Source organism: Staurois parvus, unplaced genomic scaffold, assembly GCF_062004578.1.
Source record: "Staurois parvus isolate SC_StPar_1 unplaced genomic scaffold, SC_StPar_1.0 ptg000694l, whole genome shotgun sequence".
Taxonomy (NCBI): Eukaryota; Metazoa; Chordata; class Amphibia; order Anura; family Ranidae; genus Staurois; species Staurois parvus.
The window spans coordinates 4,937,237-4,965,056 of NW_028318490.1; the positions used below are offsets into that span (position 1 = coordinate 4,937,237).

The 27,820-nt window shown below is 42.4% G+C and overlaps 1 protein-coding gene across 2 annotated transcripts; it reads left to right on the plus strand.

The window, feature by feature from the left end:
* The first annotated feature begins 1,746 nt into the window (after window positions 1–1,746).
* On the plus strand, window positions 1,747–27,512 carry TAF6L (TATA-box binding protein associated factor 6 like). 2 transcript variants are annotated; one of them, XM_089652859.1, is made up of 11 exons: window positions 1,747–1,858; window positions 7,311–7,464; window positions 8,596–8,682; window positions 14,379–14,529; window positions 14,619–14,669; window positions 14,746–14,840; window positions 18,568–18,642; window positions 20,141–20,358; window positions 22,094–22,226; window positions 22,365–22,493; window positions 26,493–27,512. In XM_089652859.1, the coding sequence occupies exons 2-11, from the start codon at window positions 7,318–7,320 to the stop codon at window positions 27,120–27,122; spliced, it is 1,716 nt and encodes a 571-aa protein (XP_089508985.1). In that variant the 5' UTR covers window positions 1,747–1,858; window positions 7,311–7,317; the 3' UTR covers window positions 27,123–27,512. The 2 variants fall into 2 exon arrangements, with proteins under 2 accessions (XP_089508985.1, XP_089508986.1); XM_089652860.1 differs by lacking the exon at window positions 1,747–1,858 and adding an exon at window positions 2,006–2,024.
* The last annotated feature ends 308 nt before the right edge of the window (window positions 27,513–27,820 follow it).

Sequence of the window (27,820 nt, forward strand, 5' to 3'; positions counted from 1 at the left end):
CTGGTATCAATCTGCCCTTGGCTCAGGCAGATGCGTGTGCTTAGCTAAGAAGGCTCCTCTGGATGGGGGATGGCCCATGGGGATACATGGAGTGACCTAATTTTGCCCTAGGTCAGGAATGGGTGCGTGTCCCTGGGGGCACACCTGGCGATCACTGTCACATGGTGTGGTTAAAGGCCAATCACATCAGTCTTTTACCACATGATCAGTTGTGTCCAATGACACACTGATCACCGGGAAATGCAATTGCCAGTTATCGGTTGAACTTTCCTCACTGTCACAGCATGAGGAAAGTACTGCCAAGAATCAGCAGTTGTCAGGGGATCAATGCAGTGCCACCCACCACTTCAGCCTCATCAATGCACATCAGTGAAGGAGAAAAATTTACCTGTTTGCAAAATGTTATGATAGAAACTTTTGCATGTTTAAAAAAAAAAAAAAAAAAATCCAGTGGTGAGTAAATGCCACAAAAGCTTTGTGGAAAAAAAATACATTTCATATGGATACAATGTGCAATTGTCATTCAAAGTGCAACAGCACTGAGCTGAAAATTGGCCTGGGCAGGAAGGGGTATAAGTGCCCTGTAGGCAAGTCGTTAATGTCTAAGGCTAGGTCACATGATGCATTGAAGTATTTTCAAAATTTAAATGTCAATCCGCTACAAAAGAGAAATGCTGATCTACTTGCAGGTTACTGGGCTACCTTATTGGCAGTGCTTGCAACTGAGTGGGAATGTATGGTAGGCATTTAAACAGGAACATAACCTCCTAAGACTGGGGGAAGATGTATGTGATGCATAGGGAATGCAGGGTCAATTAGCATAGTACAGAGTCAGTCGTCATGCAGCCTCATAGGACAGTCAAAGGAGAATGATAACTCCATATACATTTAACCAGTGCTCAGCTGGACCCTGATAGAAGTCACAAGACTGTTAAAGTGTTTACATGATGAATAATTGTCAAACTATTTTCTTTTCTAGCAACGTTTGACAATTCAAGAGCACACAATATAAATCTTAGGAAATGCAGAATGGTCTATTGATCATTAGGTGGTTACCATGGGAGATTACAAGGCTTGCACATATAACAGTGACCATATGGGCGATTAAACCTGAACAATTGATGTCCGATTCAACAAATGACAGGATGGTCACCAACTGAGGTAAAAAGGAGATGGCCCTGTGCTGAACAGGTAGCGATGGTTTTGGTTGAGACAAGCTGATTGCAGTGTTATTCGATGGTGGTTTTGGTGCTCTGTGGCAGGGGTGGATTGACAACTCATGGGGCCCCTGGGTCCTTGCCCAAACTCAAAAAAGCCTATGAAAAAGGTACCAGGGGTATCTCATGAGGCTCCCTACTGACCCCAGGCCCTTGGGCAGGGCCTGAGTTTCCAAATGGTCAGTCCACCCCTGCTCTGTGGGACATGTTTGACTCCAAGTGATACACAGGATTACAAAAAAAGTTTGGTTTTTTGTAATTGCCACAACCAATCAAGCAGGTTCGATTGATGTTGTGTACCTTGTGAATCACTTGTAGTCACTCAGAATGTCCCACAAGATGTGCAAAAAAAAGCAGCACCATGGTGCTATCACACTGTGTATGGGCACCAATTTCTAAAACATCCAATCAGGAGTTAGATTCCATTTTCTGGAAGCCCAGCAGATACAGGTGCTCTCTCCTCACACCCCTCCCATGTATCACCGCCAGGCGCCCAGCCCCCTGATCACATGACTTTACGGAGAATGAGTGACAAGGAGGCTGACCAATCAGCAATATCTACGTTCAGCTGGTAGGAGAGCCGAGCTGAGAGGCGGCGGGGAATACGAGTGCCGCAGTCGGTGAGGAGAGGGGTCCGCTCGGTGAGTTTCTCCTTCGTTTTGGCTCAGTTATGTACGGCCATTAGCTAAAGGCCTGCGCGCTGCTTTACGGCACAGGCCCCGGAGTGATGTACGTGAGCGCAGTGCTTGTTGGGAGAGGCGTACGTCGTGACGTTAGAGAGGCGATGATATGGGCCATGCTGTAGTGGTGTGTATCATGTATGTGTGCACAATGGGGGAGCTGACCTCTCTTACCACATGGACGGGTTGTGCAGTCTCCTCCCGTACAGGTGGGGGCGCCATAGTGGTACTCCAGGCAGATATAGAAGGCTCAGTAATTCACTGTCTAATCACCAAATACTCGTTACATACGGGGGCCATGTGTATTCTCACTGGGATCTTGCAGTTCTCTGTGTATTTCTCCCAGATCTGTGCAGTAATCCAATGTGAAACTTGACCTCTGTTTAGGAGCTTCCAGTAATAAAGACCGGTCCTGTCTGCTCTCTCTCCTTGTGCAGGGTGACCGGTCTTGGCTCCACCTCTTTCTGAAGTTTTCTATAGGCAGCCTGTAGTGGGTGGAGCCAACTGGGTCCCTCCCACAGCTGTGTTCTCTGCACAGGCTATATCCAGCACAGTGTGGACGCCACTGCTATATTACAAGGTAATATCTGGACTTGAAAATTTAGATGGTGCACACAAATTGGATTTATATCCCTTGTAGCTATTGACGAATATATATAAAGTGGTTGTAAACCCTCACATATACCCAGTGAAGTGACTGGCCTCAGATGATACACATAGATGAAACTAATCCTTCTACATAAGTTGTACCAATTTATCTAGAGCTGTCTGCCCCTTACAACCATTCAATGAGGAGAGGGGGTGAGTGCAGAATTGACCCGTGATCTCTCAGCTGTGAATGCAGGGGGATGGGGAGCTGAAGTGAAGGGAGATCGGAGAGCCAATTGAAGGGAAGGGACACACCGCCTTCATGCAGCACACAGGAACAGAGCTAAGGCTGTCAATCACAGGCTGTGCCCTCCCTGGAAAACTGATGCTGATAGCAGAGGAATGAGACAGCAGACAGAAAGGACTGTTAGTGCTCTAGATTGAGACAAGTATAAAATGCAGAGGGATATACTTGTTCATATTTCATGTCTGTGGTTTACAACCACTTTAACTGCTTGCAGACCGCCTCAATTAGAAGTATGTCGGCAAAGTAGCCTTTCTACACTGGATCAGGTTTCTGATACATAATTCAACTCTTCCGGGTAGGGATAATTGTAAACAAGACTAATAGAGAGGGTGAATCTCCCTAAAGTTTGCAGAGGCAGCATTAAACCTGAGAAGGTTTCTAGACCCTCTCCACTTTATCCAAAACTAAAAAATAAATAAATAAGTCCGCTTTAATGAAAATCCATTTATAATCACGAAGAAAACATCATTATGTAATGGATACCCTCTGGTGCTCTACCCAACTGCATTTAATCACTTGCCTACTGGGCACTTTCACCCCCTTCCTGCAATTTTCAGCTTTCAGCACTGTTGCACTTTGAAAGACAATTGTGCGGTCATGCAACACTGTACCCTTATGAAATTTTTAGCATTTTTTTAAAGACAGATAGAGCTTTCTTTTGGTGGTATTTAATCACCTCTGGGTTTTTAATTTTTTTGATAAACCAAAAACAACTGAAAATTTTGAAAAAATAAAGGTTTTTTTTCTTTTCTGTTATAAAATTTTGTAAATGAGTAATTTTTCTCCTTCGCTGATGTGCGCTAATGAGGCTGCAGTGATGGGTACTGATAGGCTGCACTGATGGGCACTGATGGGCATTGACAGGCATCACTGGTGGGCACTGAAAGGCAGTATTCATATGTGACACTGATGGGCACTAATAGGCAGCACTGACTGGCACTGATAGGCGGCACTCATAGACGGTACTGATTGGCAGCACTGATAGGCGGCACTAATAGGTGGCACTGACTGACACTGATAGTTGGCACTGAAAGGCAGCTCAGATGGGCACTGATATGTGGCATTGATGTGCACTGGTAGGCACTGATATGTGGCATTGATGTGCACTGGTGGGCATTGATGGCGGCACTGATTGACAGCACTGACTGGCACTGATAGGTGGCACTGACTGACACTGATAGTTGGCACTGAAAGGCAGCTCAGATGGGCACTGATATGTGGCATTGATGTGCACTGGTGGGCATTGATGGGCAATGACAGGTGGCATTGATGGACAGTGCCCTGATGATCAGTGTAGATGTGCCCTCTGAGGAATGCCGATTACAGCGTGACAGCTCGTGAGGAGAGGAATGCGGATAACTGGCATTTCCTTATTTACATGATTGGACACAGCTGATCACATGACAGAGCCAAAGTGATCAGCTCTTTCCGCTGATCGGGGATCCGTTGTGCCCAGGGACAGAGCGCACCACTGATCGCTGCGTGCCCCCCAGGGGCACGCATTAGCGGTTAGAGTGGGAGGACTTCATATGACGTCCTCCCAGAATGAGAGAACCACCTTGCGTCTGTCATTTCCTTATATGGTGGGCGGGAGGCGGTTAAAGGACAACCATAAAAACCCATCCCTCCATCCTTAGCTCTCTAACCTAGTGTCACTAAAAGCATTGTTTTTTTTTACTTTTAGTTTTGAATAGAGTGGAGATTGATTAGAACTCTTGTCAGGATTTACTGCAGCCTGTGCCCCCATTAGGGAGATTCATCTTCTCTATTTGTCCTGTTTGCCATTATCATTGAAAGTGAAAGTAAAAGAAAATCCCAAATTTTGGGTTGACATCAGAACAGTCATAGAGGGGCAATCTTCCAATGGGGACACTAGATCTGGTGACACCCTTGGGATTCCCTCAGTTTGGAGGGTATTTCCTCTCACCTCCTGTTTTGGGTATGGGGCAGGAAGTGAAGGGAATTCTCTGCAATGGGACACAGATTCCCCATTAAAAAAAAACCTGACGGGTTATAATCTTTCATTGCTCTATCCAAAAATGAAAAAAAAATGTTTTGCCTTTAGTGTCACTTCAATGTAGAACTGACATCCACCTACACACCCAGGTGCTAATCACATTTCCATGACAGCGATGTTTATACCCTTGGGTCTTCTCAGCTGATGGATCTACTATCCCATAGGGTATAGTGTAAGCAGGCATATTTGGTGACACAATAATGAGGCCATATCTTTTTAATTGGTACATGCAGAGGTAAGTTCCCCAGTAACATTACTATCTTTTATTGTCCCTCATTTAGATGACATTTCTTTGTTGTAACAACATAAAATGTGGTTTCAGCAAGATGGTGCCACAGCACACTTTGCTGTTGCTGTAAGATATATTTTAAAGTGGTTGTAAAGGCTGAAGGTTTTTTTACATTCATGCACTCTATGCATGAAGGTAAAAAACCTACTGTGTGCAGGAGCTCCCCCAACCCCCTCAATACTTACCTGAGCCTCATCGTGATCCATCGATGTGAATGTCAGCCTCGGCTGCCTTTGGTCTCTGCCTTCTCATTGGCTGAGACAGAAAGCGGGAGCCATTGGCTCCTGCTGCTGTCAATCAAAGCCATTCAACCAATGAGGAGAGGGGGTGGAGCTAAGCCACAGCTCTGTGTGTGAATGGACACACGGAGCAGAGGGTGCCCCATAGCAAGTTGCATGCTGTGGGGGCACCCGACAGACAGGAGGAGCCAGGAGAGCCTGCAGGGGACCCGAGAAGCGCAAGATCCAGGCTGCTCTGTGCAACACCACTGCACACAGTAGGTAAGTATAGACATGTTTGTTATTTTACAAAAGAAAAATAAAATAATCTTTAGAATTGCTTTAAGGGTCCATGCACACTTGTCTTTAAAAAACGCCAGTGCTTTTTTTTCTTGCCAGAAAACCCCTCTCAAAAACACAAACCAGAACGTTTGTTTTTTTTTTCTACCTCTAAACGTCCTAATGTGCATGGACACCTAGGATAATATTGATGTGCTTCTGCAGGCAAAAGAAAAACTCCTGTAGAAGCAGATTTTTCCCAAGTTGTCCTGCAGGACGGTATGCTTTATTGTGACCATCCTGGAGGATTCCTGGAAAAGGAGTTATCAGGTAATAAGGCTGTCCATATACTATACAATTTTCTGTCCAATTTCCTTTAGATTTACTATGTAGTGCAAGGGCATGCCTAATTGGATACAATTGAAAGTGTTGTTAGTTTGACCTCCATATTATATGGTTTTTGGTAAATCTAAAGCAAAATTCTCAAGAAAATGGTGTAATGTATGGCCTGCCTAAAGCCGACCATACATGGATCGAATTCCGAAGGAATTTTCTTTCGAAAATCTTTTCTAAGAATCTTTTCGTTCCAATTTCACACCATTAGTGGGTCACAGAAATGGCCAATTTTCATGTGACCATCGAGTTTTAGTGAGCGGGCATGTTAAAAATTTTCTGAAAACAAATGAATTTCGAATCAATGAGAATCATGCGAGAAATATAAACGAACAAGAAGTTAGCATGAGCTGCGACCTGAAAAGAAAAGAATATTCTTGGCCACGAAAATTCTTTTCTGCAGCAACATGAGGTAACATTTGAAGGCTTGGCTGAATTTTCAAAATCAACAATGGCACCATCGGATTACAAAACGCACAAAATTTATGATTTTCTAAAGAAAATTTGTTCGGAATTGGACCCATGTATGGCCTGAATTACTCCTTTTTTTTAAGACCGGTGTGCATGGACCCTAATCGGATTTTTCCTAACAGGTGGATCAAAAGGCAAGGTCTAGTCAAATGACCTCTAGGTCCCCAGACCACTCAACATTTTTCTTTGGTGTCCTCCGAAGTATTCTATCAAATTCAGGCCAGAACAATCGTTGCACTAAAGGAGAAAATTATCTCTGCTACATTAGGAAATGTTCACCATTCTTATATTCAGGAAAAATCGCCAGAGCTGTCAGTGTGAGCTTTTACTGTAAAAAAGCTTTGACCTAAATTTTTGCCAATGAATCAATACTTTTTGGGCACTCTGTATAATGTAAAAACTCTCTAGGAGTCGATTTACTGAAACTGAAGAACGCAGAATCTGGTGCAGCTGTGCATGGTAGCCAATCAGCTTCTAACTTCAATTTGTTCAATTAAGCTTTGACAAAAAAAAATATAGTTACATAGTCTGGCTGAAAAAAGACAAAAGTCCATCCAGTTCAACCATAGAAAAAAAAAAAAGTTATAATCCTATACCCACAGTTGATCTAGAGGAAGGCAAAAACAACCCAGCAAAGCATGATCTAATTTGCTCCTGCAGGGGAAAAAATTCCTTCCTCATCCCCCGAGAGGCCATCGGATATTCCCTGGATCAACTTTACCTATAAATGTAGCTGATTGGTTATTATGCACAGCTGCACCAGAATCTGTGCTCGAGTTTTAGTAAATCCCCTCAACTGTCTACTCATCATACTGCCTAAATGTATATAAACAATGTCTCTATCGTTTCAGTCCGGGGATGTCTCACACAGAGGACCGGCGCTACGTGGAGCTGTGTCAGGACTCCGTTCGTCTGAGTGCAGAAAGCGTGGGACTAGAGATCACTGATGAGGTTGCAGCATTACTGGCAGAAGATGTATGTTACAGGCTGCGGGAAATCACTCAGGTATATTTAGAGCTCAGTTGTCAGACATGGCATCCTATGAATGGCAGCTAGACAGCAATGGCAACTCCAAGCTTTAGAAACATAAGAGAGAGTTTTATTTCTTATTGCGAAAAACTGTGAATGTTGGAATATTCAATGGGGGTTATTTACTAAAATTGGATTGTGCAAAATGTGGCCCAGCTCTACATAGAAACCAATCAGCTTCTGGGTTTTTGTCAACACCTAAGCCCTGGTTCACATATATGCGGCCATGGGGGGACGTGTTTTGCGCGTGCACGAGAGCCCATTCATTTGAATGGACTCCCGTGCCCCATGACATACAGGGAAGAAGTCCATACACTTCTTCTGAAAACACAACCCACACGGGAACCTCGGTTCCCAGTACGGTTGCGTTTTCCAGTGCGGGCTACGTGCCATTAGAACTAATGGCACCCGCCCGCGGGTCCGCATTCCTCTGTGCGGGTGATGCGGCTGCATGGATTTTCGTGCGGATCTGGAGCGGCACCACCTGCATAGATTTGAACCAGGGCTAATTGAACAAGCTGCAGTTAGAAGCTGATTGGCTACCATGCACAGCTGCACCAAATTCTGGGTGCATCAGGTTTAATACATTTCTCCCATTGTATTGTTTATAACAGGGGTCTCCAAGCTTTCAAAACAAAGGGCCAGTTTACTGTCCTTCAAACTTTAGGGGGGCTGGACTGTGGCCAGTGGGAGTAGAAAATGTCCTAGCATTGGAGGGAATAAACAATGATAAAAGGGCCAATAACATCATTGGTGTCAGTGGTAGGAATAGGGCCTCATTATTAGTAACAGTGGGAGAATTTGTTTCCCATCTCTGGTGTCAGTAGAAGAAATAGTGTGCCACCATTGGTGTCAGTGGGAGGAATATTGCTCCAAGGGCCAGAAAAAGGCAAGCAGAGGGCCACATCCAGTCAGTGGGCCATATTTTGTAGACCCCTGGTATTTAACATTGATACGCATGTATTTTGATATTAATTGTGGTTCCTAATACAATTACTAGTCTAAGTGGTGTTTTAATAAGTAGTTTTCCAGTTGTAGAAATGTCTGGTGATTTAGTTTGCTCTGCATTTTTGTAGATAATGTTGGTCCTCCTGTTTTGTCTCTCAGTTTAGCGCTCAGTCGCTCAGGCACTGTAGACGTAGAAGACTGACTGTAGAGGACTTCAACCGTGCTCTTCGCTGGAGCAATGTTGAGGTATGGTAACTCTATGACTTTCTAAGTAAAGACTCTTTCATACTTGTGTGATACAGATCTGTCAGTCAGCTGAACTGTACCTCATATCACAGTTCTGTCTCACCTGCATTCCTCAATTATGAGCAGCGTTATTGCCTCTTATGTGCCCTAAACAAGTTTTTGATAAGCTTCAGGTTGCTGTATGGTGGTGCTAGTAGCTTTTTGTGAAGTATTTAGCTCTGACAACAAGCTCAAATTAAAGTGATTCCCCAAACGTCCTTTACTTCTCACTTACCACTACCAGTTAACCTAAAATTAACACATAATCATTAACTTTACCCTATTCAAGCAAATGGAAATCCTAAATGTGTTATGAACAATTGCAATTTGTTTTTTTTTCCTTTTAATTACAATTCTGTCTTTCCCCTTTTTCATTCTTTTTTTAATCTCAGAGCTGCTGATCTCCTGCAGCCTCTTTGCAGTCACTTCCCAACTGCATCCATGTTCTTTAGCAATAGCTGCATTGCTATTCTCAGGGTGGGATTTCTGGTGGTGACAACAGTGAACCATACCTGTGTAATGTGACAGCCTCATGCAGTCTCCATTCTTGGCCTGTGTGACAACACATGAACACAGTTGGGAGGTGACAACACAGGAACACAGTTGGGAGACAGGGAGAGAGAGCATTGTTACCCACACAGGATGTACATAAAAAAGGACCATCATGGCAGGATCACTAAGTGTACTGTAATTTTCATGAAAGCTGCAGGCTTAAAAATATAAAAAAGTATCATTTATGAATGACATTACCATTGCAAACCTTTAATGCAATTTGAATTATTGGATTTACACATAATTTAACTTTAACCATAATATACACTATATTGCTAAAAGCATTGGGACGCCTTCCTTTACATGAAGATAAACTTTAATGGCATCCCAGTCTTAGTCCGTAGGGTTCAATATTGAGTTGGCCCACCCTTTGCAGTTATAACAGCTTCAACTCTTCTGGGAAGGCTGTCCACAAGGTTTAGGTTCCAGAAGCGCATTTGTGAGGTCAGGCACTGATGTCGGACGAGAAGGCCTGGCCCGCTGTCTCTGCTCTAATTCTTTCTAAAGGTGTTCTATCGGGTTGAGGTCAGGACTCTATGCAGGCCAGTCAAGTTTTTCCACCCCAAATTCACTCATCCATGTCTTTATGGACCTTGCTTTGTGCACTGGTGTGCAGTCATGTTGGAACAGGAAGGGGCCATCCCCAAACTATTACCACAATGTTGGGTGCATGAAATTGTCCAAAATGTCTTGGTATGCTGACGCCTTAAGAGTTCCTTTACTGGAACTAAGGGGCCAAGCCCAACCCCTGAAAATCAACCCCCCACCATCCCCCCTCCACCAAATTTACACTTGGTACAATGCAGTCAGGAAAGTACCGTTATCCTGCCAACCACCAATCTCAGACACGTCCATCGGATTGCCAGACAGAGAAGTGTGATTCATCACTCCACAGAACTTGTCTCTACTGCTCTAGAGTCCAGTGGCGATGTGCTTTGCACCACGGCATCCGATGCTTTGCATTGCACTTGGTGATGTAAGACTTGGATGCAGCTGCTTGGCCATGGAAACCCATTCCATGAAGCTCTCTACGCAATGGTGTGCTAATCTGAAGGCCACACTAAGTTTGGAGGTCTTTAGCTATTGACTCTGCAGACAGTTGGCAACTTCTGCACACTGTGTGCTTCAGCATGCGCTGACCTCGGTCTGTCATTTTGCGTAGCCTACCACTTCGTGGCTGAGTAGCTGTTGTCCCAGTTGCTTCCACTTTGTTATAATACCACTAACAATTGACTGTGGAATATTTAGTAGCAAGGAAATGTCACGGATGGACATATTGCACAGGTGGCAACCTATCACGGTACCACGCTTGGAGTCACTGAGCTCTTGAGAGTGACCCATTATTTAACAAATATTTGTAGAAGCCTATCGCCTATTTCAGTCTGAGCTGGGCTCTTATAGCGATAGCACTAACAGTAGTACCACACCAGGACTCCGCCAAAGCAGACTATAACAGTATTACCTATTCTGCCAAGACCCCCACAGACACACACCATGTCCAATGGCTCTGGCCCTCATTCCCATTAACAAACATGGGGAAAGTGTCCCTACCTCCCGCAGACTGCAGTTTTTTTTTTTTACTACATTACTTTGGAAACACTAGTTCACACACACTCTACTACTTACAGTTAACTGTTGTATTGTAATACCAAGCTACCAAATGATGGACCCTCTGCTTTTACTAGGGCTTACAGTTAGGTACCATGTGGGATCCCAATAAAATAAATATACATACTCACCTAGATGGCAGCAGCAGTGATCCAAGCTGCTGCTGTCCCGTCGGCTCTACACTGAGAACTGATCGTTCAAAGGCCACTGATTACTCATTTCTTGAGTCTGCTCTGAGCACAGTGACTGTCAGTCAGAGCTCTTGTGCTGTGTCCCTCCTACACTCACTGGAGTGCTGAACTGTGGAGGGGGTGGCAGCACTGAGAGGCTGAGCCAGCTGCCAGTCAGGCATCTGGGCGGATCACGACATTATTGTCGGGCTCCCTGCAGAGCCTGGACCAGCTCTGTGACATCAAACTACCAACGGGCTTTAGCCTGCTGTTGGATGAATCTTGGTCACAGGGGTGCAGAACTAAGTACACTCCTGTGATCCATAGGAGAAATAAGAGCAAACAGGAGGCACACACCCCTAGTGCATTATCCGAGGTTTATTATAGTATAAAAAGGGATCAAAAAATACTCACAAACATAGCATACATGTTCAGCTTAGTAGAACAGTGGAGATGGCCATAACAACGGCGGGGTGTCCGACTGTCAGTGTGTTTGGCTAGCTGGCGTGTTTCAGGGACGAGTCAGCTAGCCGACCACACTGACAGTCGGACACCCTGCCATTGTTATGGCCATCTCCACCGTTCTACTAAGTTGTACATTTATGCTATGTTTGTGTATTTATTCATCCCTTTTTATACTATAATAAACCTTGGATAATGCACTAGGGGTGTGCGCCTCCTCTTTGCTCTTTTTTCAGTTGTTCATTTCCCTATCTGAGGAGGGCAGCATCTCTGAAAGGCTATCCATAGGCGAATTTGGTCCTGGTTCCCTTGTCTTTCCTGTGGCATTTGATCCCTGGAGCGCTGGAGATTTTATTCAGTCATAGGAGAAATAAAACCTAAAGAACTTTAGCCATACTTCTCATTTAAATAACTATATGTTGTACAGCTAAAAAGAACACTGAGGAAAAATTGTGAATGCAATAAATCCGATGACTTGAATGTCACATATAAATTATACTTCATATAAACACAAGTTTTCTTGTGCAATCATAAAGATTCTAAATGTTTCAGTCCCCTCTGAGTTATGTAAATGTGTTGATTGTATTGTGATCCTTACCGGACATTCTACAGCAGGGATGTGCAGATCATATCGCCTGACGCTGGGACATGCAGCTCCTGGCGCCGGGCAGGTAGTTTTCTTTGACATTTAGTGCGGGCAAGCTGATGATCAGCTTCGGGGAGTCATGCACTTTACTACAGGGGATATGAGCAGCTCTAGTCTGATTAATTGTCAGCTCTGAAGCTGAGTGTGATCATGATCGATGTGTTTCCCCCTTCCACTCCTCTGCCTCTCCCCCCTCCCCTTCTTTCCCCAGTTTGCAATGCTCAGCATGACTGCTCGGCTCCCCAAGACTCCGTGTCTGCTGCATGTAAAGCCTTGCGAGAACCGTCTGTCCTCCTTCCCGCCCCCTCCTCCTACTAGTTAGTGTCCCAGGACTGAGACTTCAGCACACTTTGAACAGTCTCTGAGAAGGTGGTTGCTTCTAGGATTTCTCTTTACACAAGATATGTAATCCTAGGTCAATTATTCAGTCTGATAATTGGAGCTTTATCACTCTCCAGACCCACAGACAGCACTAAGAAGACTGCATCAATCTAAACCAGCAAATAAATCAAATTCTCCTCCAACAAGTTGTTGTGGTGGATCTGAGTGGAAATTGGAATATTTTCACTGGTTCTAGAGATGAGGAGTGACTTTTAATAAAATCATAGAAAAAGATATGTAATTCTATGAGCAATTTTAGAGATCAGCCTTCCCTGTCCCCCAGGAGAGGCAGGCAGCTTCACTCAGCAGACCTAGCCCACTACACCTAACCTCTTCACTGCTACATAGCACATACAGTAGCATAAAGATCTGTATTCTGTGGAAATTTGTATTCCCTGCAGCAATTACTCATGCAACAGAATCAGAGAGAACAAGCTGAGCACCGAGCTGTCACTTAACTCCTTACATGGCAGACTACAACACAGGCACTTCAATGGTCAATATTGAAAAGCTCAAGCAGTGTTACAGCCAAGCAAGGACACAGGCACAGGTCATCATTATTAACCATGCCAATCCCCGAGGATACAGGATTTCAGAGTGGCTGTAGCACCCCTTGCCTGTGCTGTAGTCCAGCATGTTAGGAGTTAAGTGACTTCAGGTACCTCTGCAGCTTTAGCTCAGCGCTCAGCTTGTGTTCCCTGATTCTGGCGCATGTGCTGATGCTGCAGGGGACACAGATCTTCACAGGATGTACATCTTCATGCTACACTGGAGTATTATTTGGCTGCTCAGCATACACTTTTACTGAGCACCCAAGTGCTTCCTTGTGCGAGGATAACCTGAAGAAATAAAGTGGGGTTTTTTTCTCATTGGGGCCGGCGCCTCATTTAAGCTGGCCATACACATGTAGATTTTTGGACGAGAATATTCGTACGAAAAGTCCTACGAAAATTTTTTGAACATTCAGTGAATGGATGAATGTCGTTCGAAAGTTGTCTTTTGCTTTTAACATTCAAGTTTAAAATGAATGTAATTTCTGAACAATAACCACATACACTGGCCGAAAATTTGTTTGATTGAGAAAAGTTTTCCTTCCTGCTCCTTCGAATTTTCCCATCACTGCGGTCAAAAACAAACATCGAATTGACCCCACTAACGATTAGAAAATCAAACGAATATTCTTGAAACGAAAATTCTTGAACGAAAATCTCTATGTATGGGCAGCTTTACTCACCCAGCAGATGTGCTTCTGCTGAGCGTTAAGAGAGCCCGAAACTCCCCTTTCCTGACGAGCACACAATCGGTGCGCATTGCACTGCAATGTCTATCCCCTCCCTGCTAGTCTCCGGGTGTGGTGCTGCAGACAGGCAGGGAGGTGTTAAAATATCTATATATTTTTAATCAGGACAAGTGAAATGTCATGAAGGACATGTAGATTGGGACCCCGATTTAGTTTCTTGGACAATTAGTTTTTTAAGAAATTTCTACACCCCTGTACAGGTCAACATAATTGGTCCAGGAATCATGTGTCAGTTATGCTCCATTGTAATGAGAACTGACAAAGTTGATGATAACTTAAGCAGGCCATAGACGAGTCGAAAACCGAATAAAAATTCTTAGTTATTTTTCGCATCATTAGTGTGCTAGCTGTGACATGTGATTTTCATGACAATCAAAAGTGCCTGATCAAACAAGCTGGATCTTGTTTTGAAAAACGAAACAAATGATGGCAAAATCATATGCGCCATTTTGTTTTTCAATCGACAGAATGTTCGGTTTTTTACTTGTTTATGGCCTGCCTTAGAAGAATAAAGCTGAATACTTAATATTTCTTTCAGCCTGTGTATGGCCATGGATCGCCTGATCCAATTTCATTTCGAAGTGTCAGAGATGGTGATTGTCATTGCTCAGAGGACCGTGATATCAATCTAGTGGAACTGGCCTTGGCCACAAACATTCCCAAAGGGACAGCTGAGACTACAGTGAGGGGTACGAAATTTCTATTTATTGAGTTACTAAGGGGGGATTATTTATTTTACTTAATATTCTTTGTGCAAATCTTCCTTTTTTCCTTTCAGTCCATGTCTCTTACCTGGATGGAAAAGGAAACCTGGAGCCTCAGGGTACAGGTAAGTGTTTTTTTATTTATTGCCTCGCACATGCCATCTATATTTCTGTATGCTAATTTATATTTTGTCCCTCCAGTTCCTGCTGCAGTCTCTTTACTGACAGATGACCTACTAAAATATTACCAGCGTGTGACAAGAGCAGTGCTGGGGGATGATTTACATCTCATGAAGGTGAGGAAAACTGGAAAAAAAGACGTGTGCAGAGTTTTTAGTTTGCATTAGACAATCTCAGATGAATCACTTAATTTGCTTATTCTAAAAGTGACCTTTAATAGTATTTTGGTTTATCTCTGTCATCAGAGTGCAAATCTTTGCAGCTATGCTTCTGCAGCCACTCATAAAATTTCCAAGGATTCACATTTTTTATATTAAGTGTGTGTGTGTTCAGGTAAATATAATATGTTAATAAATGTTAATATTAATAATATGTTATAATATGTTAATAAATATAATAAGTTAATACTTTGTATTCCTATCATTATCTGCTTTACTGAAGGAACTGTTCACAGTCCTCAAAACCTCACTCTGAAATTTACACCTAGCTGATTAAATCCCACAATGACTTCTCTCCCCTACTCCCTGCTCATTTTAGATGGCTTCTGTATGTAGACACAGTCCAAAGCCAACCAAGCGGGCTGAATGAAAACAGAAATGGAGAAATCGTTGTACTAAACAAACTATGTTAGTGCAGCGATCTCTCCTACTGTGCCTTTGTATTCCCCCCTTGCACCGCCATAACACACTAATCAGCCCTCGCATTGGCTGTGAGCGTTGATTGGATGCTAGTTTTCAAGCAAGTCTTTGACAAAAGCTGGTCCTTACACTGACTTCTGTTGGAAAAATAGCTGTACACATGGTCCAAATGTTGGTTGGCTCCTGCTAAACTGACAATATTCAGACCATGTTTACTCAGTTTAAAGTGGTTCTAAAGGCAGAAGGTTTTTTACCTTTAATGCATTCTATGCATTAAAGTAAAAAATCTTCTGGGTGTAGTTCCCCCCTTCAGCCCTCCCTTATACTTACCAGAGCCCTATCTCGATCCAGTGATATGCATGAGAGCTGCGGCTCTCCTGGGTCACGCTCTCCTCATTGGCTCACACAGTAGTGGGAACCATTGGGTCCTGCTGTTGTCACAGCCATTGAGCCAATGAAGAAAGTGGGGGAGTGCGAAGCATGTTATGTGAATGAATGAACAATGTCCATTCACACATTTAAGAGGCTTGGGGGCACTTGGCTGGGGGGAGGAGCCAAGACCACTGGTGGGGACCCAAAACAGAGGATCAGGCTGATGGGTGCAAAACCATTGCACAAAGCAGGTAAGTATAACAGAATCTCTTTTAGAGAAGTTGAAGCTGTACAGTACTGAATGCAGTAAATCTGGGAAACCAGCTCATTGCTTTAAATTTTCAAACTCTTATGTTTCAACTGCAACCAAGTAATAAAATCATGATGATATCTCCAGCGCTCAGAGACCTAGATCCGAAACAGGTGGATACATCGACCTCCGTAAGACACATCCACCAATAGATCAAAGGTTGTGCAGCCCTTTGGTAAGGCTGGGGAAGCCTGAACAACATTGCAAATAAGAACAAAAGAAAGCACACCAACCTTGCGCATTACCTCAGCAATAAGATTTTATTAAAATACGATGTGTACTCACAAACGTAGCTATATAAAAGCATATAGTATCCAAGAGTAGATCACAGGAAATCAAGTAGCGTGCGAATCCCACTGACAGGGAGACTCTTGTAAAAGGCTGACGCGTTTCGAAAGGGGGACCCTTCTTCTTCAGAGCCAACAAGATAGAGATTGCCCCCTTCTATCTATATATATATATATATATATATATATATATATATATATATGCCATTTAAGTGAGACATTTGTATAGACACTCCCATATGGGCTGGATGCGTCATAACAAGGGGGGCAGGGTATTGGTGTCAAGGTAAACATACTTAGATGTAACCGATTGGGACCCAGGTTACAATCACAAATAAGATTAAAAATTTGATAAACAAGTAAATGTATGATAATAATAATATATAATAGTGAAAGTCTATACAAAATAGAGATTCCAATTAGGATTAAAAATAAGATCCGATGCAACCCATCTATACATGCAGTAATACACGTGACAGAAATCAATCATTGCAGCACATACGAATATTTTAGGAACAACCATTGTAGCACATAAATTGTGCGCTCCACCAACACTGGGAGCTGTCTATGTGTCTTTCCCCACTTAAGTAATTTATCTCTCACTGATCGGCACTCTTCCTTTGGATTTGCCTATCCTGATCCACCTACACCAAAGGAGCACACACACGAAAACGCTTCCCAAAAATTCTTTAAATGGCTGTTCAAAATATATTTATGTGCTGCAATGGTTGATCTTAAAACATTCTTGTATACTGTAATGGTTGATCTCAGAATATCCTTATGTGCTGCTATTGTGTATCTTAAAACATTTTATGTGCTGCAATGGTTGTTCTTAAAATATTCATATGTGCTGCAATGATTGATTTGTCACCTGTATTACTGCATGTATGGGTGGGTGCAATCTGATTTTAATCCTAATCTTAATCTCTATTTTGTATAGACTTTCACTGTTTATATATTTTAATATCATTATAATTTTTACTTATTTATCTATTTTTTAATCTAAATGTGTTTGTAACCTGAATCCCAATCTAAGTATGTTTACCTTGACATTAATATCCCGCCACCCTTGTTATGACACATCTAGCCCATATGAGAGTGTCTATACAAATGTCTCACTTAAATGTCATATATATATATATATATATATATATATATATATACACGCTTTTTATATTGCTACGTTTGTGAGTACACATTTTAATAAAATCTTATTGTTGAGGTAATGCGCAAGGTTGGTGTGCTTTCTTTTGTTCTTATTTGCAGTTTCAACTGCAACCTATTATACCTATATTGTCATACAGGTTTTATATAGTGCCAACAGTTTGCGCAGCGCTTTACAACATGAGAATGTTTTCTGTATTTCACAATTTCCATTGTTTTTGTCTATTTTGTATTGTAAATTGATATGACAGTCCTTTTCTCTGCAGCCTGAGCTGTACTGTAGAAGAATGGATAGACTCCTAATAATTCATTGAATGAAACCTAGTACACAGTGTTTACTATGTTTCATTCACAAACTGACACATAGTAAACACAGTTTTCTATGTGTCAGTGATTAATGAATACAGAAACAATCTGTACTGAACGCTGTCTGTATTCTTTCAGCAAAGGAAGGGGGCTGGTGACAACGTGTACCAGCGCCCCCCCCCTCACTGAGGAAGCCACCCCGTCCCATGCTGGCAGCGATCTGTCAGCGGCTGCAGCCGTCGGAAGGGAGAGCCGGCTAGCAGCTGCAGAGAGGGGGCGCCCAGAGATCAGGGAGGTGGGAAGCACGAACTGGGGTGGGGGGTCGGAGCAATTCTATTCTAGCAAGTAGATCCCTCCTTGACTGCCCTGTAGCACCAAAAGCCAGCAGGAGAGGCATAAGAATGACCTGAAACCCAGGGTGCTGCACGTTTCGCGTCACCTTTTTACTGTACCTGTCAAACGTTTAATGCTTCTTCAATAAAGATACCAAGGAGTGCAGCAATATTCCAGGTTTGTGCATGTTACTGTGGGTATACAATTCTGTGTGAGGTTTTCTGTTTTTATATTCTTTTTTTCTGTTGGTTGAGCTAGATAGACTTGTGTCCCTTTTTTTTTTTTTTTTTTTTAACCCGACAACTATAACTGTGAGCTGCATTTTGATTGCATTGAAAGTGGCCATAATCCAGACTATTGTTACCAAATATGCAGGCATGTCTGTGCTCTGCTACTATAATTTATTCTATTTTTGTCCCTCATTAACATCCAGGTGGCTCTTCAGGATTTACAGACTAACCCAAAGATTGCAGCCCTGTTACCTTATTTTGTATATGTTGTGAGTGGGGTAAGTATATTGCAATTCACATTTGACAGTGTGCCAGTAAATAAAGGGGATGGACAAAACAACAAATGCCTACTGATATATTATTATCCAGGACCTAATAAGAAGTAGGAGCACATTTTGCCATCTAAAAAGCATGAATTTAATGCTATTCGGGACCTAATAGGGAGTAGAAACACTTTTTTTTTTTTTTTACTCCAAAAAGCATCTGTTTAAATGCTGTGATAGAGGTTCTGAACTATTCGTACTTCATTCAAGAAGGTATGTCTTCAGTTCCAGATGAAGGCTGAATATTATTGTACATTTTGCTTTTTGGAAACACTTATATAGATCATTTAATAATTAGATCTGATGATTGGAACAAAGTGAATTCTGCAGTTATGGTTGTTACTTCAAAGTAAAACCTCTTCTTCTTCTTCTTCTTTTTCTTCATGAGGTTTTCTGTTACCTTGTTAACCCACTTAATATTACAAGTCCGCAAGGACATCAGGGCTATAACTGGGACGGTTTACTTAACATTCAACCCAGTAATCATTGCTATTGCCATCCATTTATGTATCTTTAGAAATTTTATGCAAAACTCTAAACACCAACATTGTACAGTATGAGAAGATCAACTTACTGAAGTTTTGGGTCCTTGAGTCCTAAGCCAACACAGAACAAGTGGCTCAAGTTTCATAGGTCTGATCCCAGTAGAAAATATAGAAGGCAACATGTTCATTCAAAACTAAAAAAAATATATGCCTGATTAATTTAGACTGAATGATGTTTGGCCCCTGAATCATTCATAACACACTGCTGTGCATTGATGGCAATCAGGGAATATTTTAGATTTTGGATGGACATTTTTTATTTGATTAACCTTTGCTAGATGACCAGAACCAACTGTGTAGGACTAACAAGACTTAAGAAATGTACTAGTTAAAGCGGTATTAAACCCCAAAACAAACGTAATATATTGTAGCTTACCAATTATTAGATGTGGTGGCTCCATTTGTTTTCTTTTTTCACTTGGAGATTTGGCCAGTAACCTATCTCCAGTATTAGAGTGCCTGCAGTCTGGATGAAGGAGCATAGGGGCACCTTTGGATAGCATTATTAATCTGGAGGGGAGGGGAGTGCTACTAGATGTACTTGTAGATTTAGACTAACAAATTGAAGCCAAATATCAGCTCACACTTTATAAGCAGTTACAGAAACTGTTTTTTTTTTTTCCTTTTGGGATAAAGGTTTTACATAAATAAAGCTGATCATTGTAAGCACCTGTGTTAGTGTTAAATGGTTTGTCTTGTCCCTCTAACTACTACATCTGAAAAAGAACCTGCTCTTTTGTAAAACAACAAAATTACTAGCCAGATCACTATGTGAAAATAAGGGAAAGAAACCCTAAGGATTGATAAGCTGCAATAAAATAAATGTTTGCTTTTGGGTTTTATACCACTTTAAATGTTGATGTTATTGATACCCAACGTTGTTTTCAATTCTTTTTTTTGTTTTTTAGGTTAAGTCTGTTAGTCATGATCTTGAACAGCTGAGCCGTCTGTTGCAGTTGGTGAGGTCTCTTTTGTGGAACCCCTATCTTTATTTGGGTAGCTATGGATACAGTCTGATGCAGAGTGTTTTGTACTGTGTGACTGAGCCCCTAGCTGCCTCTATAAACCCACTTAATGACCACTGGACTTTGCGAGACTATGGCGCAGGATTGCTGAGTTGTATTTGGTAAGCCCACTAATTTCTATACATACATGGCTATCCTTTTATTCACATTTTACTTTTGCAGTGTGTTCCTGAAAACTTTTAAAGAAATATTCAGTCGATTACCAAAGTTATAAAAGCAAACTAATATTAGTGTTGTAATGACCCTGATTTCTGCCCAAATTGGAAATAAATCCCATCCACCCTGCTACCAAGGCCTACTTCAACCATTCCTCAGTCTGTTGAGCCCCAATGGCCAGTAGAGCCTGTCTTACTGGATTATTAAATGGCTGAGTGGGGTATTGCCGCAGTTTAGGCAGAAACGAGGAGTCTACATAGAGAATGGTCCTGGGATCGAGGCGCTACCTAGGCCTGAGAAAACTGGTTGAGGTAACAAAACACTGGTAGCTTTGTTCAGCTACTTATACTCGAAATTAATATAGAAATGAACTTTGTGTGCTTAACAAAACCTCCACGTGAGTAGCAATTTCTTGCTTTCTGCACGGTACATTCACTACTACACTGATCAGCCTTAACATTGCGACCACTGACAGGTAAAGTGAATAACATTGATTATCTCATTTAAAATGGTACCTGAAAGTGAGTGGGCAAGTGTAAAAATTGGAGCAACTTTGACAAGGGCCAAATTGTAATGGCTAGATGACCGAGGCGGAGCAACTCCAAAACTGCAGCTCTTGTGGGATGTTCCTGGTCTGCAGTGGTCAGGACCAAATGTGGTTCAAGGAAGGAAAACTGGTGACAGGGTCATGGCCAGCCAAGGCTCACAGATGCATGTGGGGAGCAATCCAATAAAAGAGTTTAGATTGCTGAAAACGTTTGTGCTGGTTCTGATAGAAAGGTGTCAGAATACACAGTTCATAGCAGTTTGTTGCGTATTGGGCTGCTTAGCCGCAGACTCGTCAGGGTGCCCATGCTGATTTTTGTCCATAGCCAATAATGCCTACAATGGGCACATGCACATCAGAACTAGACCACGGAGCAATGGAAGAAAGTGACCTGGTTTGATGAATTCAAGAATGGTTTGAGGAACACAAGGAGTTCTAGTTGTTGAGTTGGCATCAAAATTCTCCAGATCCCAATTCAATTGAGCATCTGTGCTGAAAAAAAACAAGTCTGATACATGGAAGCCGCACCTTGCATTGTACAGGACTTGAAACTCTGGTGGGCACCTGTAGCCCAAGGGCCCCTTTGGTAATGATGTAAGGCCCTCGCCCCTCAGCAATCCGTAGTTGGAACATTGATTAAGGTAATGACATTGAACTCTACTCATGTAACATGTTCCCAGTTTCATATTATCTTCTGCAGCATATCCGCAGCCAAAATATCTAGCATGTCCACGCTCTCTGACTATCATTTCATCTATTATTTCTGCAGTTTCTGACAGTCCTCTCAAACACTACATGTATTGAACATTATGTGGGGCCCTTTGGTGATGTCAGAGGTAGCATTTGAGACCCCCTTAGGTAAAAAGTTAACCACTGACTGAAGGCTTGGTGGCAGATACCACAACATATATTCAGAGGTCTAGTGGAGACCATGTCCTGACAGGTTATGATCGGTTATAATGTTATCACTGATCAGTGTATGTACATATAGGTTAACTGGGTTTGGTGTGCACATTTTTTTGGCACTAATGTGTTCTTATCGTGAAGTCTATATAAAATTAAAAGGGGGTAAACACTAAAACTGTGTTCTTGCAGTTGGAATTACTGATATCTTGCTTCTTTCTTCTGTGTAGGACACATCGAGATTTAGCGGGCTCACTGTATACTCAGGTTTTGCAGTCTTTGCAGAAAGTTCTGGGAGATCCTGTGCGCCCACTGTGTTCTCATTATGGAGCTGTTGTCGGTCTTCATGCCCTAGGCTGGAAGGTAACTTGTATAAAGTAAATCACTGATATTCCGCAGGGACAGAGATGATGTGATCTGTTTTGTATGAGAGAAATAAATACTAGGAGTCTTTTTGCGTAAAATTGTGTAACTCAGTTCTCCTCCTTGTATTTCATTTAGGCAGTAGAGCAAGTATTGTATCCTTTGCTTCCAACCTATTGGGCTGGGCTTCAGACTGTATTAGATGATCACTCCATGTCCAATGCACAAGTTAAGGCTGATGGCCACAAGGTGTATGGAGCTATCTTGGTAAGTTAAGTGCAACTATAAAATTACAATATGAAGCAAGGAAAGAATAAGTGGATTTGTAAGTGAGAAATGGTAAAAGGCAGCCATGGATCCATATCTGTTTAACCTTCTACTCAATATAAAATTGTGTGCATTGAAACCTTCAAACATTAGATTAACTATATTCACATATGTGTGTTGCTGTTAGGTACCTAATGATTATTTTTGATAAAAGCAGAACAAAGCTGGGCTGGTATAGTGCTTAAAGAAACTGTCACTTTAATACTACTGAAACCTGATTGTGGAATGACATGCAGGTACTCAGAAGTGTGCAGCCTACATTATTTTTCAGTATCCTGTGCTTCTGTTTAATGGTTGCTGTTGTGACAGGCAAAGCTTCAGGTAGCAAGGCAGCTCATCATCGTGTTGGGCCAATAGCTTGGGCAGGATTTGGGCTTGGTGGCAACACTATCCAGATGCAACAAAGCTTTGCCTAAACAGAATGGCCTGGTATTTGATCAAACCAGAGAATAGTGAAAGCTGGGAGCCTGCACATCATGCAGTAGGGCAAAAAAGTATTTAGTCAGCCACCAATTGTGCAAGTTCTCCCACTTAAAAAGATGAGGGAGGCCTGTAATTGGCATCATAGGTAGACCTCAACTATGAGTGACAAAATGAGAAAAAAAAATCCAGACAATCACATTGGCTGATTTGGAAAGAATTTATTTGCAAATTATGGTGGAAAATAAGTATTTGGTCACCTACAAACAAGCAAGATTTTTGGCTCTCACAGACCTGTACCTTCTTCTTTAAGAGGCTCCTCTGTCCTGCACTCATTACCTGTATCAATGGCACCTGTTTGAACTTGTTATCAGTATAAAAGACACCTGTCCACAACCTCAAACAGTCACACTCCAAACTTCACTATGGTGAAGACCAAAGAGCTGTCGAAGAACACCAGAAACAAAATTGTAGACCTGCACCAGGCTGGGAAGACTGAATCTGCAATAGGCAAGCAGCTTGGTGTGAACAAATCAACTGTGGGAGCAATAATTAGAAAATGGAAGACACACAAGACCACTGATAATCTCCCTCGATCTGGGGCTCCACGCAAGATCTCACCCCGTGGTTTCAAAATGATCACAAGAACGGTGAGCAAAAATCCCAGGACCACACAGGGGGACCTAGTGAATGACCTGCAGAGAGCTGGGACCAACGTAACAAAGGCTACCATCAGTAAAACACTACGCCGCCAGGGACTCAGATCCTGCAGTGCCAGACGTGTCCCCCTGCTTAAGCCAGTACATGTCCAGGCCCGTCTGAAGTTTGCTAGAGAGCATTTGGATGATCCAGAAGAGGATTGGGAGAATGTCATATGGTCCGATGAAACCAAAATAGAACTGTTTGGTAGAAACACAACTCCTTGTGTTTGGAGGAGAGAGAATGCTGAGTTGCATCCAAAGAACACCATACCTACTGTGAAGCATGGGGGTGGCAACATCATGCTTTGGGGCTGTTTCCCCGCAAAGGGACCAGGACGACTGATCCATGTACAGGACAGAATGAATGGGGCCATGTATCGTGAGATTTTGAGTGCAAACCTCCTTCCATCAGCAGGGGCATTGAAGATGAAATGTGGCTGGGTCTTTCAACATGACAATGATCCCAAACATACTGCCCGGGCAGCGAAAGAGTGGCTTCGTAAGAAGCATTTCAAGGTCCTGGAGTGGCCTAGCCAGTCTCCAGATCTCAACCCCATAGAAAACCTTTGGAGGGAGTTGAAAGTCCGTATTGCCCAGCGACAGCCCCAAAACATCACTGCTCTAGAGGAGATCTGCATGGAGGAATGGGCCAACATACCAGCAACAGTGTGTGCCAACCTTGTGAAGACTTACAGGAAACGTCTGACCTCTGTCATTGCCAATAAAGGATATATAACAAAGTATTGAGATGAACTTTTGATATTGACCAAATACTTATTTTCCACCATAATTTGCAAATAAATTCTTTCCAAATCAGCCAATGTGATTGTCTGGATTTTTTTTCTCATTTTGTCTCTCATAGTTGAGGTCTACCTATGATGCCAATTACAAGCCTCTCTCATCTTTTTAAGTGGGAGAACATGCACAATTGGTGGCTGACTAAATACTTTTTTGCCCCACTGTACCTGTCAGCAGCTTTTAGTATTTGGGATAAGACCAAGTCCTTTTTAATGAATTTATTAGGGCACGTTCCCATTAGTTGTGTTGTAGTAATGTATGTTATTGCAGCGCATGGTAGTTGGGTTGCCATGTTTATTTTCATGCAGCCTTATTAGGCTGGCCATATACATAGCAAATTTCTCTCCTGCAACCAGACAGTGTTGACAGGGGAATCTCTTCTGCAGAGTCATTGTGTTCTCCCGGCAGGGCGGTCGGGGGAGCATTCCCTGCCGAGAGAACACAGTAATTATTGCTTGCGGCTATACCAGATGTTGCAAATAATTGCATGTACAATCCGGGAGGCTGGTTGTACCGAAGTTTAATTGTTCGTTCACCTTGAGTACATTCAGCCTGCCCATACAAGGTTTGAATCTCAGTCGGTCCCCACTGAGCTGGACGAGATTCTAACCATCTTTGGCCAGCTTAAATGTGTTCTATCCCCTGGATGTACATAAGTAGTGTAACTTCAGCTGTCGAATCGAGATAAGTGTGTATCTGTGGAATTGGAGGGTGGGTTAATTAGGTCAGAAGGCAAGTGGCATAAATGCACTTTGTTTTACAATGCACTTATCCTTTAATGTTTTACATTTTTTTTTTTACAATTATAATTTGCGTCTCAATATGTACATGGGGCTGCCATATTTGGTCATTACTTATGCAGGTACTATTTCTTCATTTTACAGTGTTATACAGTGGGTATGCTTTACTGTTGTATGACAAGTTCCAGCCATTTTTGGTGTTTAAGTCAGTAGCTACAAAAACTGTAGCTGCTAACTTTTAATAAACACATACCTGTCCCGGTTTAGCAATGTTCTCACCCGCGCTGTCCCTTCTCCCCTCTACGGCACCGGCATCTCAAATGTGGGCACCAGGCTCTGACAGCTCGCAGCTTCACAGCCTGGTGCCCACTGCGCATGCAAAGTCGCAGTGCGCCTCCTAATTGGTCCGGCAGTCTCCTGAGACCTATGAAGGTTCCCAGGAGACTGCGGGAGGGAGGAGGGTGCCGAACTTCCGGCTGACTTCGCCGTGGCGAAGTGAGTTGGAAGTGGAAGCGGGTACCTGTCAACCCCCCCCTCCCCAAAAGGTGCCAAATATGGGAGGCAAATAAGCATAGCTTCCGCTTTTGAGTGGAACTCCGCTTTAAAAACAATGAACTTATGATGATAGGTGCACTTATCAGAACTAAAAATAATTTGTATTTTAAAAAATGCACTTATGATAATGATTGCTTAAGTGATTATTTTATTTGATAACAAATTGATCATTTGCTGTCTGTAGCCAAGCGTCCAATCTACAGATCTATGCTTGTAATTCAACCAAAAATATATGGATGGACAAGCACATAAAAATGTGAGCCATGTAAAAAATATTTTAACACCTAAATAATATACTGTCTATTAAAAGTTTACCTGTGGTAATAGTACAAAAAAAAACAATAAAGAAACCATATACAAGCATAGCTCTGTAGTTCTGCAACTATGTGCTTGCAAAACAAAACCACTTTTAGTGAAAGCATTAACCCCTCTCCCCATCCTTTCCCCATGCTGCCATTTCAACTGTAAGGTAAAATCTAGGGGATCAGCCGTTCTACAGACCTCAGATGTGTTTCTCTAATGGCTGGATTCCTCGAGAGCCAGAAGTAGATTAGGACAGCACAACCAGTAACACTGATAGGAGGGCTGGAATTCCACATAATACTTTTTGTTTTTCAAACAATATATTTTTCAGGAAAGATTGTTTGTAACATTATCAGGTTTGCATTACTGCAATACCAATGTAATGAATTCTTCATAATCAGTGGTGTACTGCTGTTTTTCAGGTGGCTGTGGAACGTCTACTTAAAATGAAAGCTCGCTGTAGTGAATCAGATAAAGACTCCCCACCACAATCATATCCGTCCTTGCCATCTGCACCCAGTGTGTCCTTATTAGAGATGTACAATGAGTTGTATTGTTTCTTTGGAGATAGCTTGGCTGTGCGATTTGGCACTGGAGGAACAACCTTGCAGCCAGAGATTATTCCCAAAAGTACACAGGAGCCAAAAAAAGAAGGTTCTGTGGAAGGGACACGGAAAATGCCGCAGCTAACAGCTCATGGAGAGGAAGAAGTAACCAGCAGGCCAACTCAGCGCCCTCCTCCGATGTCTCTTACATCTGCAACCCGCTCTCGTGGAGGTACAAGGCAAGGACAAAGGGTGCTTGGTGTAAGGGAAGCATTCCAAAGAAGTAGACTTACTCCACGTGGCTCACCCCGGTTTACCTTTCTCATAGGAGGGAGACAAGCAGGGCGAGGAGGAGGAGGACGCAGGTTTCAGAGTGTCTTCCAACTGCACACTGGACCTGGGGCCACAGCCAGCCGCTATGCTCAAAAGCTGCCTATGATTGGACGAGTGGCAAAAACTGGACGCAGAGGGATTCAAACTGATTTGTCACTTTATTTGCCTCTGTGATACAGATTTTGAGACTACAAAATGGCAGTGACTGTTACCACCAGGCAGAGTTTGTAATGCAGTATTAAATTGAACAGAGGCTTATGAACATTGCTATGTTCATCACTGCAAATATTTAAGTTGAAAGTGCTAAATACTATGAAGATGTAAAAACTGCCTCTTTGTAAAAGTATTTTGTTTTTCAGAAATTTTGTATGTTTTAATGGGCATTTAAATATAGTGCCATAAAGAGTTTAGTTTGTTGCTTTGAAAGAGAGAATATCTGCACATTTTCTGATTTCACATCCAGGCTGTTTTCAGGAGTAGTCTAGTGTTTCCCTTTGTTTGGACCACTGCTATCAACCACCATAATGAGTGGCAGGAAATAAATAATACCGCTTGTAAAACTGATCACCGTATCAGTTGCTGTTATAGAGTGAGTTTATACTTATACTGAGCATGTAACAGGCTTACGTTTTAAAGGAGGAAGTTTGTTTTCTGTACTTTCCTTCCCCAAAGATCAGACAAACTCCCTCTGCCCACATGCAATGCAGCTGTTGGTGTGTGAGTCCCCAGATTTCAGAGCCTCCAAGGACCTACGACCTGTGCTGCATACATAGGAGTAAACAATATCAATGCCTATCTGCTTGTTGAAAATCTTGGTTAATCTAAGTAATAATAATGAAAACATGCAATAGTTTTGCACAGAGCTGCCCTAA